The sequence below is a fragment of the Fusarium subglutinans genome (genome assembly GCF_013396075.1).
Source record: "Fusarium subglutinans strain NRRL 66333 chromosome Unknown NRRL66333_c0000004, whole genome shotgun sequence".
Taxonomy (NCBI): Eukaryota; Fungi; Ascomycota; class Sordariomycetes; order Hypocreales; family Nectriaceae; genus Fusarium; species Fusarium subglutinans.
In genome coordinates, this window is record NW_023502067.1 from 256,408 (window position 1) to 272,691 (window position 16,284).

At 50.6% G+C, this 16,284-nt stretch overlaps 4 protein-coding genes across 4 annotated transcripts; 3 read left to right on the forward strand and 1 right to left on the reverse strand.

The window, feature by feature from the left end:
- Positions 1-462: 462 nt before the first annotated feature.
- FSUBG_910 (uncharacterized protein) lies at positions 463-1,312 on the forward strand (the record flags this gene model as incomplete). The annotated part of the gene is made up of 4 exons (XM_036687577.1): positions 463-468; positions 534-809; positions 863-1,120; positions 1,172-1,312. The coding sequence occupies 4 exons, from the start codon at positions 463-465 to the stop codon at positions 1,310-1,312; spliced, it is 681 nt and encodes a 226-aa protein (XP_036543496.1).
- A 2,092-nt stretch (positions 1,313-3,404) lies between these two features.
- FSUBG_911 (phosphatase) lies at positions 3,405-5,187 on the forward strand (the record flags this gene model as incomplete). Its single annotated transcript, XM_036687588.1, has 2 exons — positions 3,405-4,646; positions 4,693-5,187. 2 exons carry the CDS (start codon positions 3,405-3,407, stop codon positions 5,185-5,187), a joined length of 1,737 nt encoding a protein of 578 aa, XP_036543497.1.
- A 2,554-nt stretch (positions 5,188-7,741) lies between these two features.
- On the forward strand, positions 7,742-11,567 carry FSUBG_912 (uncharacterized protein; the record flags this gene model as incomplete). The annotated part of the gene is made up of 4 exons (XM_036687599.1): positions 7,742-7,815; positions 7,876-8,063; positions 8,144-11,464; positions 11,521-11,567. The coding sequence occupies 4 exons, from the start codon at positions 7,742-7,744 to the stop codon at positions 11,565-11,567; spliced, it is 3,630 nt and encodes a 1,209-aa protein (XP_036543498.1).
- A 1,293-nt stretch (positions 11,568-12,860) lies between these two features.
- FSUBG_913 (ARO80-positive transcription regulator of ARO9 and ARO10) lies at positions 12,861-16,032 on the reverse strand (the record flags this gene model as incomplete). Its single annotated transcript, XM_036687610.1, has 4 exons — positions 12,861-13,222; positions 13,277-15,057; positions 15,112-15,381; positions 15,443-16,032. 4 exons carry the CDS (start codon positions 16,030-16,032, stop codon positions 12,861-12,863), a joined length of 3,003 nt encoding a protein of 1,000 aa, XP_036543499.1.
- Between the last annotated feature and the right edge of the window lie 252 nt (positions 16,033-16,284).

Genomic DNA, 16,284 nt, shown 5'->3' on the forward strand with positions numbered 1-16,284 from the left:
GGGGAAGAAAATATCCTTGGAACCGTGATGCCGATGTAATTATGGCGGTCGGTTGGAGAGGCGAATAAGAATCATTGACAAGTCAGTCGAACGACCCATTTCTGCATGATTTTTGCTACGTACCGATTCCCGATTTGATTGGCGAAATCTGGAGACTTTGGGCGCTTGGACCAAGCGGGCTCTTATCGTGCCGTATCGTCTCGTGCAAGCAATGGAAGCGGTCTTTCAAGGTTGGCCCAGTCCGATTACGTAGTGTCGGGACATCCGTAGCGCGACAAGGCCATCGACTGACTATTAGCACGCATCTGGATCAAGTCTTGATCTTTTTCTCGCTGCCTTGCGCATTACCGCCGCCTACTTATTTACTATTCGCAAGGACTCTTCCCCTATACCGACTCTCCGACTTCTCTCTACCAAGACCTACCCTCTTTCATCCGCCAACCACCACTACCCCCGCACATCATGAATGTAAGAACAGCGGTGTCGTGCGACAATGCGGCGCGCCCATGATGGCTAATTCACTCACGATATAGATCCTCGAATGGGCATTCGGAAAGCGCATGACGCCCGCGGAGCGTCTACGCAAGAACCAGCGCATGCTAGATAAGGCCATCCGTGAGCTTGATCAGATGCGCGTCAAGCTGGAGAAGCAAGAGAAGACCCTTATTCAACAAATCAAAACGAGTGCCAAGAATGGCCAGATGGGAGCTTGCAAGATTCAGGCCAAGGATTTGGTCCGCACGAGGCGATACGTCGAGAAGTTTTACAGTATGCGCAGTCAATTACAAAAGATTTCGCTTCGCCTTCAGGTAACTGCATGCTTGGATACTAGCGTAGACCAGGCTGACTGGATACGATACAGACATACAGAACGAACGAGCAAATGATGCAGGCTATGAAGGGCGCTACCATGGCATTGGGAAGCATGAATAAATCGATGAATCTCCCCCAGCTTCAACGAATCGCCATGGAGTTTGAACGCGAAAACGATATCATGGACCAACGACAAGAGATGATGGACGATGCCATTGATGATGCCATGGATGTGGGAATCGAAGAAGAAGGCGACGAGGTGGTAGAGCAAGTTTTGGAAGAGATTGGTGTGGACTTCAACCAGGCGGTAAGTCATAAAGGTGATGCTATGCTAGCCTTGCCACTAACACAATCACAGCTCGGTGAAACACCTACCGCCCTGGGAACTGCAGCGGTACCTGAGGGTAAGATCGCTCAGGCGGTTGGTGGTGGAGGCGGCGGTGGTGGTGACCCCGTTGATGACGACCTTCAAGCAAGACTGGATAGTTTGCGAAAATAGACGAACAGACAGGGCTTCCTTGAAGCCTTCGGGGTTTTGGTTCAATGACCACCGCCATATCAGTTCAAAGGAGGGTTCACTACCAATATCGGGACCCTTCAGGCCACAGAAGATGGTCATATGTCCGATGTCATGATCGACCTTTGGCCATGGGAAGAAGAAAGAGAGCTTCATGGTACTACGTTTGTTCCGGTGCATTGGTGTCTGGAGAATTGTCTTACATACCATCAGCTTTGCAGGTGTTTCTGTGCTTTATAGAAAACAATACTCGCTGCTTGTCAGGCCTGTTGAAAACATGGGCAACGCTTAACCAACTTGTTGGGTGATTTATGTCTACTTTAGTTTGTGTTGATATAGGTACTCGCACTGTTATAAACATCCTCAACTTGGATGATGGGTAAAGTAGAATCTATGCGGTCAAACAAAACGGTATCATTTACAAATAAATGTGCAGCCTATCTGAGTATGGCTTTGACGGCAGCCCCAGACCTCCACGTGTACAGCCGGCAACGGCTTTGGGGGAAATAAGTTGGACGCATGAGAACGGATTTGATCTTAGGATAAATTAACTCCGAGCCTGTTAGCTTCGCTTCATCTGACTGACGACAGAGCCGTTGTGGGATTATTTAGATGCTAGTTTCGGATGTCTCGGGGCGAGGATGGCTTCCCTCGAACCGACTTATTGTTGGAAACATATCAAATGTGTCAATAACTAACACGCAAAATCAGGGTCCAGTTAATATGCGTTTCCTAGAGCTGATTCATTGCCCAGATCGACACATCCATTCCTGTCGAAACCCAAAGCCGAGAATCGCAAATTTGCCCAAGATCCGTTTGCCTGCACAGCGCTAAACAGCGCGGTCGTGAACCAGTAAACGTCACTAGCCCGTGGATACGTCAGTGGCCAACAGCCAGACACAGCGTACAATCAGATCTTGAGGCACCTCCAGCTTAAGCGCAGCCCCCGCCCCCACTGACGCTCACCAACCGGCCCCGTTACACCAGCTGCAGTGCGTCAGGTAACATACTGCGCCCACCACGGTTCTGGTACTTTATTAGCCCAGCTAATTCATCCAACGAAACGTCCTAAAGCAACCTTGCTTGCCAACTCTTCATCAACTACGACACGACTTTCTGTAGACTCGCTGGCTTGTATTAAGCCTTAACTTGATCCGCTTACCTTGCAGGTGCAGAGCGTTCCTCTCTGTCCTCTGAACACATTCAAGTTCAACTCTCCAGTGTTGAAATAGCCCTTCCACATTCAGCGCCAGGTACGTTCGTTTACTGCTCCCCTCAACGTATTGCACTGCTCTATTGGAAGGACTATCAAGTTACTTCGATACATGTGTTCCCTCTGTTCTTAGTTCCAGCCGCATTATGATCCTCTTTATTGGACTCGTGGATTATCAGATCTATATGATCACCTATTCCCCGCCAGTGCAGCCGCTTCCCTTGTGGCGTCTACGTCACGTTTCTTGATTTACGATGCGCTCAGCATCATGCCTCTACTTCATCATACCCAACGGTCGACACGGTTCATTGGTGCTGCATCGAGTTTAAGTACGGCCTTGTCCCCGCCGTCTGATAGTCCCAATGGTGCGAAGTGCGGCCATCTCCAACAACTATCACCGAGGGCACAGCAGAAGGCATACTTACCAGTCCGCGCGCTTCGCTACATCATCAGCGTTTTCCTTACAACCTGCACGCATTCATTTCTCTCTTCCTATTCTCGTTTATCTATCATCCTTGGCGAAATCGAATGACGTTCTCGGTTCATCCTCTCTAACTCTTGCAGGTCTGTCTTGCGCCGACGAATTAAATACGCCAAGCTGGTCTCGACCAGCACCCCGCCCTCTACCGTTACCACGACGGTATACTTCCACAGCCACCCGCAACGCTCGCGTGTAGCGATTCAGCAAAGTCCTACTCAGACGACGATAGAACCGATACTAAGCTTCAGCCTTCCGCAGCATTAACAGTGCTGACATCCCTCTCTGCGCAACGCCACCTAGTATTCTCTTGTTCCTAACGCAAGCTGGCGAGCAACAAGCGTCGCAGTCTCTCCTCGACTGGAGGAAGTCTGCTGAATAGAATGTTTGGCGGCAGTTCCAACAACTCAGCGGGCAACAAATCTGAGAGCGATTCAAAATCCGATAAATCCCCTTCTCCCGAACCTGGCCCAGGCCTCAGCGCTCCAGCTCCGATTAAGACGACCGATCAGGCTGCAAGCGGTGAGAAGCGCAGTGGAAATGGCAGTCCTCCTACTCGACAAGATACCGGTGGATCGACCGACAAGAAACGCAGAAGCAGCAGCGTTAGCAGTCGGGCTAGCAGTCTTCTCGCCTCCGCCAAAAACTCGCTCAACTTCTCCCAGAGCAGTCGCAGCGGGGGCTCTGAAGTGAGCTCCCAGACACCTCTCCAGAAGCTTGGCAAACAGGATCCCGCTCTTGCAGTCCCCCAGGGTCAACATAATAACTCTGCTGGAGAATCCATCCCGGGTCCCAAGTCTACGTTCCGCGTTGGTGTTTGGGAAGATAGGAACAAGAAATGCCGTCGCACTATGGAAGACACTCATGCCTTTCTTTATAATTTTGTGCAGACTCCAGCCTTAAATGATATGTCTTTAAAGGACAAGCCTGAGGGCGAGGATCGGGAGTCTGTTTCCTCCGACATGGTTGAGTCAGACAATGGCTATTTTGCTATTTTTGACGGACATGCTGGCACATTTGCAGCCGACTGGTGTGGCAAAAAGCTGCACCTTATTCTGGAGGATATCATACGCAAAAACCCCAATGCTCTGATTCCTGAAGTCTTAGACCAGGCCTTCACGGCCGCTGATGCACAGTTGGAAAAGCTGCCCCTAAAGAACAGTGGTTGCACTGCAGCTGTTGCAGTCTTGCGCTGGGAGGATCGAGCGTCGAATGATCGATCAGCCATCAAGTCCGCTAGGCCGGAAGAGCCTGTTGAAATGGACAAGGCAAAAGATGGAGCCTCGAATGATGAGACAACCAAAGCTACAAATTCAAAAGGAAAGGGTAGCGGACGACAAAGGGTACTGTACACCGCAAATGTTGGTGATGCCCGCATCATTCTTTGCCGAGGTGGAAAGGCTCTGAGACTTTCTTATGATCACAAGGGCAGTGACGAAGTCGAGGGTAAAAGAATCGCCGCCGCTGGAGGCCTGATTCTCAATAACCGCGTTAACGGTGTTCTGGCTGTAACCCGGGCTCTTGGTGATGCCTACATGAAGAAGCTTGTCACGGGTCACCCTTATACCACCGAGACGGTCATTCAGGCCGACAGTGACGAGTTCATTATCATTGCTTGCGACGGAGTAAGTTGAGCCTCGGATGCAAGTGGAAACTACGAGATGCTAACAGCCACAGATTTGGGACGTATGTAGTGACCAGGAAGCGGTTGATCTCGTGCGCAATGTTGAGGATCCCGTATCAGCCTCAAAGCAGCTTGTTGACTATGCACTAAACCGCTTCAGCACTGACAACCTGTCTTGCATGGTCGTCCGACTGGACCAGAACAAAGAGGCTGCAGTTGAGGTGGAAGGTGCAGCGTCCCAGGTCAGTGAGGCAGACAAGATCGTCAGCGAGACTAAACAAAAGATTGCAGACGGTAGCACGCCTGCCGTCGGTGTATCAGCGACTAGCAACGCGCCCCAATCCGAACCCCCTATAGCTGTTCAGGAAGGGAATTTTGTGCCAACTTCACTGGATGAAGTGGTCACAGAGGAGCCTCCTCATGTTGTAGATCCAAAATCGGATGAGGTTCCTATATTGAATAAGGCCGCTGTTGAAGAGGCCCGCAAGGATAAGCCAGCCGCAGACAAGCCGGCGGAAGAGAAGCCCACCGGGCAGGCATAGTTCAAATACACTGGGTAGACATGAGGCACTATGCACATACCCCAGACTACTTATTTGGTCTCAGAGCAAGAGCTTCACCATTCAGTGAGGGCGGGATAAGGATCTAGCAGATTATTCGTCTCCGCCTAGAACATTCCCCATGTCGTTGGATCAAGGCTTGTAAAGTGCGGTGATATGATGTGCATACAAGGTGCTGTGATGGGATTCATGTCTTGAGTGGGCTTACACAGCGCTGAAATGAGCTTGATCAGCCTTGAGTTGTTTCTATAGGTTAGATGAGGAGCGCCCTCGTACATGCGAAAGGACGGGTGACACTGCTGATGCAGCACAATGGTGTATTGATAATAACATGATTACGACTTGGAACAAGAGTCGATCCTTCAGTTCATTCTTTGTATCTTATACTTGTTGCTCCTCAGGTTATATATGTATTGCCATCTACTGTCATTCACCAGCTCTGCCTCTCTATAACCGTATTGCAACGTTGACGTACAATCTCATCAGCCTGAACAGACGAAGCGGCTTGTGTTGAATGCTTTGATTAGAGTAACTAGTTACTCCGTAGGTAGTTATGGATCCCACTATTTGTTCTAGGATGCTTCGACTGAGCTTCTATCCTTCTAGTCAAGGGATAGACTGGTACATACGGATAGTGAATCGCTAGTTTGGCGTCAAGGCTCCATTCTATTGACTACAAGTGATTGGCAATTACGGCGTCACCCACTATGTTGCAGACAGTCGTAATTGGGACCGACCAAACAATCTCCTGCAGACTCATAATATCGGTCGTTCAGCGTAGACGACCCCGTCGCAGAATGTCGCGTGCCAACGGTTGTATTCTGGCTCTGACATACATATGTTGACAAGGCGACGGGTTCTGCTTCCAAACGTTCCGGAGTCGGTAAAAGCCAACGCCAAAATGTGTTTACCTTGTCAACTTACCTTAGATGGGGGTGGACGGTGGAGAAGCCGGGGCGGGAGGGTAGGCGTAGGTTACCTTGCTGCTGGCTGGAGTGGCTTTGGAGGCTTTTTGACGGTGGCTTTGATCTACCAGAATTGGAACTCTGGATCAAACTTAGATTGATTTTGATAGAGGTCGAGCAGGTATTGAACTCTGTGAGTCATGATGATCTCTTTTCTTGTCTGGCTTTGCTGGTTTGCATCATAACTACCTTGTGTCTTTATATATAGGTATGTTATATGTGTACTTTGTACGAGGCGACAAGAGAGATGAGGCTAAATCGTCATCTCGTCTAGTTGTCGTCGTTTCGTTTCATGACACAACTCTTTTCGTCTATGTACAAGTTTAGTACTTTGAGGTATTGTTTAGGTATTGTCTCGTCAAAATTTCTTGGTTCTTGTCATGCAGCCAACCCTAAGTCGTCGTCCAGTAGCACTGTATGTATGTATGTATGTATGTATGTATCACCTTGTGCTTGCAACTTTGTGTGATGGTTTCCACTGGCTAAGTTGGGTATAGTAAGTAGTTCTGGATTGGGTTGGTTGTCTTGGTATACCCGATCCCTGATGGGAACCCAAGACGCTATTCATCATTCATTCCAGCGAGAGACTCCCTTTTTGGCTGGCGCGCAATTTGCACTCTAATGGTCAACATTGGAGTAGGTACAGTAATTGATTGACATTTTATTTATGTCATGATTGGGGCGGTTTGTCAAGCGTTGGCGTGCCAGATTCTTTTCCTTTTCCTTTCTTTTTCAGTGGTGCCATGCTTTTCTTCTTCTGTTTGAGTATATGTCTCAGCCCATGATGTAAAAAAGCACCTGTTGTGCGTTACCCGATCTTGTTTGCTGCCGCTGAGTTTAATAACTTTACCTACTCCGTGCCCATCGATTGATCGACGCCTCGACCTGGGGGGACTTGCAACGGTCCTCTTTAGAAAACCGAACCCAAGTTGGACAATGAAACTTTCGTTCTCTCATGCGCATCAGATAAACAAAAGACAAACAAACAACGCAACAGACCAACACAATTCTACTCATTGGGTTCATGGCTAGGTAGTTAGGTATTATCTTATTAGATATACCGAGATCCATGTCAACTGGACAGCCTTGCCCCTGAAATCTGGTGCTGGCCGCTGCCCCCCCTCCCCCTTGACCCGCAGGTGCTAAGGTACAGAGGAACCCACCCGCCAAACCTCATCCAGTCGCCAGGCATCTCGACTCGAAACGACCCCGAATTATACTGGAGTGGACTAGCTCTATTCTACTGCTACCCTCTCGACTGATTTGGCAGATTCCCCCGTCTTTCGGGAGAGCTTCATTTCTAGTTGTTCTCTTTCTTTCCCTTTCGCCTTTTGCCTTTTCGACCTCGTCCTCGAATCTCGTCTTTTCGAATCTCGACCGACCTGGAGCATCTTTGCGAGCTCGAACTATTTGCAGCTGCTTTTGTGCTTCTGCTCGCCTTTCTTTCCTTTCGCTCCTTTATATTAATTAATTTTTCGACCTTGCAAGTCGGCGGCGTCATTTTAGCCTTTCCACCTCCCGCTCTTTTTTCCCGCTTTGTCTCTCTCTGATCTACTTGTAACGGAGGCACCATGTCGTTGAATGGCTTGGATGATCCAAAGGTTCAGGAAGCCCACGAGGCCGCTGTCGCCGAACCGGGAGGATGGTACGTTTAACAATCGTTCTCATACGCTGAAAATGAACCGTTAGCTAAATAAATGTTCAGGTTCCTCCTCAAGTATGCGACTCGCGATGAAGTCGAATTGTTAGGTCGCGGCTCCGGCGGCGTGGTCGAAGTGCGCAACAATGTCGCCGGATACGAGGAGACGAGTCCTCTCTACGGTTTCTTGAGATATCGAAGAAGGAACGTGGTAATTAAGTATCTGCCTGAAGATTGCTCTCGTCTTATCCAAGGTCCGTACCCATTTCCTGCCCCCCGCCGCCTAGGCATATCCGTTCGCGACTTGATACACTGACACGTTTTCGATATACAGCGAGAGTAGCTGTTCACTTCAACGCCATCTGCGACCGATTCTCGCCCTACGATACCATTTTCGAAATCACCGAAGCCAAGGAACTCAAGGATACCAAACTATCGGCCGCATGCTCCCTGCATGCCGCTTCAGGGTCAAATTCATCATCTTCAAGCTCGTTACGCCGAAGACGATTAATGGAGATTGCAGAGGAGGAGGAAGAGGAGCACCACCAACGCGCCTCAAAACGCCAATCAGTTGCCGAGGACGACGAAGACGGCGACATTCGACCTAAGACAGCCAAGACAAGTCATGACACTGTCTTGCCTACGGAGACAGTCACGCTAAATTCAGAGCTTGCCGCATCTCCAGAGCATAGCAAATTTACTGACGCTTCAACATCCGAGGTACCCAACTTTGTTGGCGCTGATGACAGGCCCGTTTCTCCTTCTCAATCAGAAGCACAGCCGCGAATGTCATCGCAATCAGGCCGGCCCGACTTGTATTCCTATTCATCATACAACTACGGAAAGCCCAAAGTGAAGCTTGGACCGCGCCCCTCGCTTGATACAAACGGAAGACCACGCACTGCCGGCGCATATCGCCCCGTTTCTCAGATGCCTTCCGGCTTTAAGTTGTTTGGTAAGGGCTCCAAAAAAGAGAAGAATAGGGACGGCCCGGCCACCGCCGAGGATACTTCTGTCGAGGACAAAGACACAGTGACTGAACAGGACGGACTACAAATTGTGCATACAGAACTCACCCGCCCCGCCACAAGCTCTGGAGTATCTATCCCTGGTTCTCCTGTTTTGCCTATGCCTCCGCCCTCCAAACCGATTATTTCACCGGAAAAGGCGAGGTTAATGAAGGCTATGAAGCTCCGAGAGAAAAAGAAGGCAAATATGGCAGCTGAGGCGGCAGGCGCTCCGTCACCCCCTCTTGAATCCCCCAGACCTAGCGATGGCGATTCTGCAGACCGCATAGAGGATCATGAAACTCAACACGAAACAGAATCCGACCACCCATCCATCTCAAATGCCGACTCAGGTATTGGATTGGATGCGTCCTCCGCGTCCATGAATAATGATGTAGCTTCCGATCTCGCCCAGACCGACTCTCACCCTGATAGCCCAGTCATTGCATCTTCCGAGCCGGAGATATCTACCAAAGCATCTTCGCTTTCCGAATCAACAGACGAAACCCTGCACCCAAAGAACGAAGATGAACATGGCCTGGACGAAGGCGAAGACGAGAAAGTTGACAATGTCGAAGCCTCTAATACACAAACAAGCGAAGAAACTGCTACCGCTGAAGAGTTGACGCCGGTGATTGACTCCCTTCCAAGCAAGGACGAGGAGAAGATCGAGGATACAACGCCAGAGCCTTTACCAGAGACTGACACCAATATTTCAGCTCTTGAAACGACAGTCTCAACTGCTAGCAGCCAGCCCACAACGGACCATGCTCCTGACGCATTGGAGACAACTGAGGTTTTGGCCAACATCAGCAAAGTGGACGAGCCGCTGTCCCCCACCATTGACACATCCAATATCCTCAAGTCGAAGTTCTCGACTCAGGACCTGAAGACGGAACCACGTCCAGCATCTAATTCCCCTAACCGAAGTACTCGCGAGAATAGTCCCATCATCGTAACAGAGAAGGATGAGGAGGAGGAAAATCACGAGGAGCTGCCCGAAACAAAGCAGCAAAAGCGCAAGACCAATATCGAGCCTATCAAAACAGACTTCGCCGAAGATAAGGACCGTCTATCTGACGATGAGGACTTGATGGAAGAGTTGCATAGCGCGACTCTTCATGAGGCGAAACCGATGACCTATGCTAAGAGCCCTGTTACTCCAGTCTTCCCTAGCCCAACAAAGAGCGAACGATCTCCGACAATCATCCGCACCGTTTCGAACCCTGTTCACGGTAAGCTTCTTGCCCCTGGCGATGTCACCACAAGTTCGGCGCGATCTGTGAGCTCAGGAGCTGCTTACTTGCACAAGGTTGCTCAGCAGCCTAGTGGACCCAGCCTGATTAGGAAATCTACTGTGGGATCAAGTATCTCGCAACGCATCAAGGCCCTTGAAAAGCTCTCAGCCCACACTGGCGAGAGCACTCTCAGTCCTACACCTACTCCCTCAAGCCGAGAGAGACCATCTTCGGCATTCTTCTCTGTGCGAAGAAGTCGCGAGCCCAGTCGATCTCCATCAATTGCGGATCGAGCTAGCTCTTTCAACCGCCAAAACCTGCGAACACCACCTTCACGATCTGGTTCTCGAGACGAGTCACCTGATAGAGCTAGAAAATCTCACAGGGAGCGCTCAAACTCGGTTGCCAGTCGCTTGTCTAAGTTTGAAGCACATGCGCAAGAGCACGGCGGCTCACCTGAGTCGATCTCGGTCACTGCTAGAATAGTGCGAGATCCGAGCCAGAACGCAGCCAAATCACTTGAACCACCAAAGGATCCATCAGAGTTCAACCCAGTGGAACTTAAGGAGTCTCCTCTCTTGGTGGACCACCAGAAGTCCTCACCAGTATGGACCCCTGCAGCGCTTGAGCTTTCTAAGGAGACCATTCTTGAGCGCCGTATGTCTAAGGAAGGCCGTCGATCAGAGTCGAAGAGTCGGGATAAGGAAGACCACTCTCGAAGGTCTTCTCTAAGCGTCGTGAGGGATTTCATTAACGACCGCCGCAAGTCTCTCACTTCGCCATCGTCTGATGCAGGTGGTGCCAAGGGCTCACAGTCTCCCACCCGCCCTCCATCAACTCACCAGGGCAAGCGGCTTTCAATCAGCAGCCGACGGTCATCCATCAGCCGCGACAGGGACAACGTGCTTTCCCCTACAGCTACTACGGAGAGCTCAGCCTCTGGTGACGAAAAGTCAAGCACTGAGAAGAAGAAGTCAAGGGCTGGTCGATTCATGCGTCGTCTATCATCCCTCTCCAGTTCACGTGGTAAGACCACGCCCCCTACTATCCTCTCGCCAACTGTGCACGAGGAGATGGCAGAGCCCGTTCGACCTGCGACTACTGCTGGCCCCCCCTCCATTGTGTCCTACATGGGTGATGTCAATGTGCAGTTCCCCGACAACCTTCTCTGGAAGCGACGTAACATGTGTCTGGACTCTCAGGGCTTCCTCATTTTGAGCGCTCTCCCGGCTCAGAGCAGCCGCACTGCTCAAGGCACAAAGCGCTACCACATGAGTGACTTCCGATCTCCCTACATCCCTGATGTCGAGGTTCAGGAGTTGCCCAACAGCGTTGTCTTGGACTTGGTTGATGGCAGTAGCGTGCAACTGGCGTGCATGGACCGTTCCGGACAGATGGGCATTCTTGACGGTAAGTGTCGCCGATTTGCGTGGGTTATATACAACATATGCTAACAGCTGAAACAGTTCTTCAAGAGGCCCACGCCAGACACGCTACCTCATTCAGCCTGTGATTTGATGCCCAGATCTTTGCCGCAGCGTCTGAGACGAGTCTACGGTAACATCAACCTCGGGCCGGCCACATGTTGGCCCCCGTTCGTCCATTTTCTCTGTTACATATAGATGGCAATCATCTTGCCGCCCACCACAAACTGCCTTCCACGTCTCGCGATACGTTAACGGCCTTACGACATCCCCACCCATCTACCTACATCTTGGCTTCAGAGTGTATACTACCGGCTTGAGTGTCTGATAAACCGCCAGATGTTTTTTTTCTACACTTCACGTCGAGGATTCGAGGATTCTCACATTCCTCGACGTTCCTACCAGACGTTGTATATTCCCTTTTAAACACGCTCAACTCTAGAGCCTTTCACATAATTTTCTATTTGTGTTCTCTTCACATGTTCAACTATGTAACTACGCATGATACCACACACTTTCCCCTTTCATCGAGTAGCCCCAACGGCTTTCTTTCTCTTTTTTTTGTACCCATTTCTATTTCACACATACGAGCCTTGTTTGTCTTCTTCTTCTTCTTCTTCTTCTTGACACCTGTTGTTTGCTATTTCCACCTGCACAGTCTGTCGGTTCTCCTCGTCACGCGAGGGCATTCATCAATGCAAAAGGGAGGGGAGGTGGGAGGTTTGGATAGGCGATGGATGCTATTCTGATTTTATTAGGGACGGAGAGGAGGAGGTTAGTTGAAAATGGATCAGACCACTGTAGAAAGAAACACGAGCTATTTCAAGTCCCATCATTATCCGACTATGCAAAGAAGCGACTTGCTTCATTTAGGAGGTATCTTTATTACAGACGTAAGTCATCACGATGAGAGTTGTCTAGTCTTTCGACATACGTCTATTGGGTCTTTTCAACTTTTTGTGCTGCTTTTTTGTTTCATAAGACCATCAATGTGCAATAACCCCAATCATTGCAGTCCTTAACTCCAATCATAAGCCCATCGCATGTACCTTTTGGTTTTGTCGCTCAATATGCAAAATTTCTCCTTTGATTTTCGTCCTTTGATTCCTGGGTTTCCACGCTTATTGTTGTGAAGCGTTTCCTGCCACAAAGCCACTATAATCCTTGCATTCGGCTGGTACTGTTCATTTCTAAATCTCTGCTCCACCGTCGAAGACTTCAATTTTCCATGGATATACATGCTCTCAACATCAATAAAGTGTAATAAAAGTTGGTCCAGCGAGAGGTTGGTCTTTGGCTAGTCAACTTGCAACCTGTAATGCGAGAAGGTATAACCATAGAGAACCTCTCAGCACACGAGGATGAGGCAAAGCTCGGACCGACTAGGCGTGGCTTGTTGATGGACCAGAAGACGGATCCAGTCCGGGGAATTGAGAGGGATCCATGGCCATGTACTCGAGAAGATCGAGACCACCAACATTGACACCCTCAGGTCCCATAGCAACGGAAGGATTCTCCACGTTTTGGAAGAAAGCTGGGCCAGGAGGCAGATACCACATCTCGTTGCCTTGGTGGTTCCAGTCTTCAAAGAGACTGACATCCATATTGGCAACCGCATTGTCCACAATTGTAGGTGTAGATGGACCCATCGAGCCCTGCCCAGGATAGGGGAAGTTCTGGGCTGATAGATCAAACGGCGTCGCTGAAATATTGTTGGCCTCGTGAGTAGGAGCCTGAGCTGGCGCTGAATTAGGGTCGTCAGTATGAGTATCAACACCCCTTTGTAAAGGATGCTTACCGTTTCCGCTGAGCCCATCTCGGAGTCTCTGAGCATGACCACCGACCCAGTTGGCATTGCCGTCGCCGTTCGCAGCAACACTATCGCCATTCTGGGTCTGGCCATCTGGAACGGGACTTTGTCCCCTGCCAGAAGCCTGCTGCATGGTGGGAGCCTGGATGAATCGGTTGCGGAGGCGGCTCGTCAGAGACTCGAGAAGGTCTGCAAAACGGATTCCCAGATGGACGTCGTCCACGACGCAGTTTCGGAGCGCCTCAACAGTTGCGTCCATCAATTCGATGCTCATTCTGACGTCTGATCTTGGGGCACCGAGGGCAAAGGTCTTGAGCAGGAACATGGCACCACTGATGATGCGGAAATATGTTCGCACGGGAGCATGCTTGAGATAGTCACCGGGTAGAAGACCCTCGACGACTGTGCGAAGAAGATTTCGACTTCCCTCAACCACTTCACGGATGTACTCCTGATCGTGGGCAGTGAAACCACCAAGTTGACCCAGAGGAAGCTTCCCATAATTGATCATAGTTTGGGGCGACAACTGCGGGTGACCATTCACAGCTGATGCTCCGTGGTGTCCCGAGTTAGCTGTCGCCCCGGCTTGGTTGGTGCAGCGTTCGACAACGGCTTGAAGCGACAGAGAGTTGATGTAGATGCGTACATATTGATACTCGATCGTCAGAATGTGTCTGATAAACTCGGGCAGACGGAACAGCTCGAATTCTCTCCACCAGTCGCGGAGAAGAGGTTCAAACTCCTTGAGGATGCTTATGTACTTCCCGTTCTGGATGATTTGTGTGGTATACTTCCGTGAACGGAAAATCTTTTCGTTACCCATCTCCATAGCATTGCTGATGCCTGCCCAGCAATGAATAATTTGATCATCCAGTTCTAGATCGGGGACATAGTTGAAGTGGTTAGACAACGAAGAAGGGTTCGTCCCAGGAGTTGTTCCATCCACCGAAGTAGGCCGGAATCGAGCCAGAGCAGGATCGCTTCTCCTGAGATGGGCTGGAGCCATGTTGGTCCAGCCGAGACGACCTGCTAGTTGTGTGGTATAAATAAGCAAGAGACGTTTAATTCGGAAAGCTCTCTGCCGATATGATTCTTCTTGATACTCAGGGCGAGTGATAGCGTCGTCTCTCAATAGCTCATCGATATCATCAAAGACACCCAGCTCATATGCCAGTCCGTTTGCAGTGCTGAGCAACATCCAGCACATTCGGTCACTTCTCCATGCCGGCTCGAGCCAGCTCTCAATCCTCTTGCCGCCGAAACCAGTACCCAAAGTCTTACTTGGGTCCTCATCGGCAGCTGTGATAGCTTGAAAGCTAGCTTCCATGGGAAGAACTAGTTCATCGGTAGCCTCGGTGGGCGGGAAGTGCAGGGCGCGAGGATGCCACTCGGTCAGAATCATCAACGACTCAATTGTCCCGAGAGTTCGCAAACTGCCCTTGCGTAGTCCGCGCCAAGGTGCCGTACTGCTCGTTTGAGACTCATCAAAAATGGCACTGGTGCTTGGTGGCACGCAAAAGCCACCGCCAAAGGCTTCTTGTCCCCACAAGCATCGCTCGATCATTCCCCGTAAGTACATCCATAGTTGCTCGTGGATTGCGTGCGATCGGCAGTGGCCGCCGGTGCCAGGCATTTGGCGGTATCGCGAGGCAATCGTCAGAAGCGTAACGGTCAAGATAGGCTCTTCGTAAAGTAAAGTGACATGGGATGAAGGGTTGCTGAACGTGGGTGGCGATATAGGTGTTAAGGGTGACAGGTATTTGTAGTAACTATTAGAAGAATTAGCAAAATAATTCTGACACAAAGATTAAAGGTGGTCTTACTAGTCAATGTATTCGATAGCCTCGAGGGCTGTGAACCAACCAGCACGAACGAACCGGAAGCGTTGCCATGCCTTGATAGCTTCGGCATACCCGGGCTGCGAGCTAAGCTCGGGCCGTGAAAGCGCAGGGTCGATGGGCTGCTCCGGCTTTGGTGGTTTGGAAGTCGATCTGGGGACATAACCATAAGGGCCAGTATCCTGAGGCGGGGGCCGAGGGGGCGCAGGATGAGCAGATGAGGTGCTTTCTCTGCGTTCACGGTCAACAGCGGGACTGTTTAGGAGTTAGCATTGCGCCTGGAATTGATTGAGGGTCGGGTAGTCGCAGATCATACCTATCCGTCGCAGCTTTATACAACAGGTCTAGTGCATCCTGGGGACCAAATACGCCTCGTCGCATAACCGTCTGAGCCTCGATGTTCTCAAGAGTCTGGTTGGCATCACCTTCCACTCCCCAGTCATCCCTCCCGCGACCTGCCCTGCTACCATCAGGACGACGGAGCGGCTGGGACTGTCCCCGGGAACCCCCCGGAGTCAAGGGGACATTACTGTAGGATCTGCGTTCGACAAATGGCGGAGGGCTCGCATTTCTATTAGTTCGCTTGCGACCATTTCTCGTGATGTAATCGTCCTGATCACTTGCATCATCATCCGTCTTGCGCTTGCGACGAGTAGCACTGAAATAGCAATCTTTGCTCTCGCGACGACAGCGCACACATGGAGGATCGTGGGGGTTGTCGACACTGCCAAGATCGCATCGCACTTTGCGCCGCCGACAAGGGATACAAGCTTGGTACACGCGCTTGTGTTGAGGTGCTTGGTTTGCGTTTCCGCCAGGTGTCTGCTGCGCTGAGCCTTGTGCGTTGTTGATCGATGCGGCAGGACTCGAGTCTGAGGCGCCAGAAGCTGGTTGATACGGGGCCATCATCAATGGCTAAGAGGAATTTGGATGAGGTTTCGTTGATGTCCCTCGGCGATTGGGATGCCGAGCTGAAATGGAGATGGTGCCGGGGCTCAATAAGACGCCCAGCGCAGGCGTCGACGGCGACGTCGCCGTGCTTGAAGCAGGCAGGTCAGCTCAAAAGCGGGCGAGGCTCAGATTGACAGGCGATAAATAAAACGACAAGGCTGATAGAATATGATGTCGCGGTTCGGTTTGCGGCGGGTCGGCGAGGGA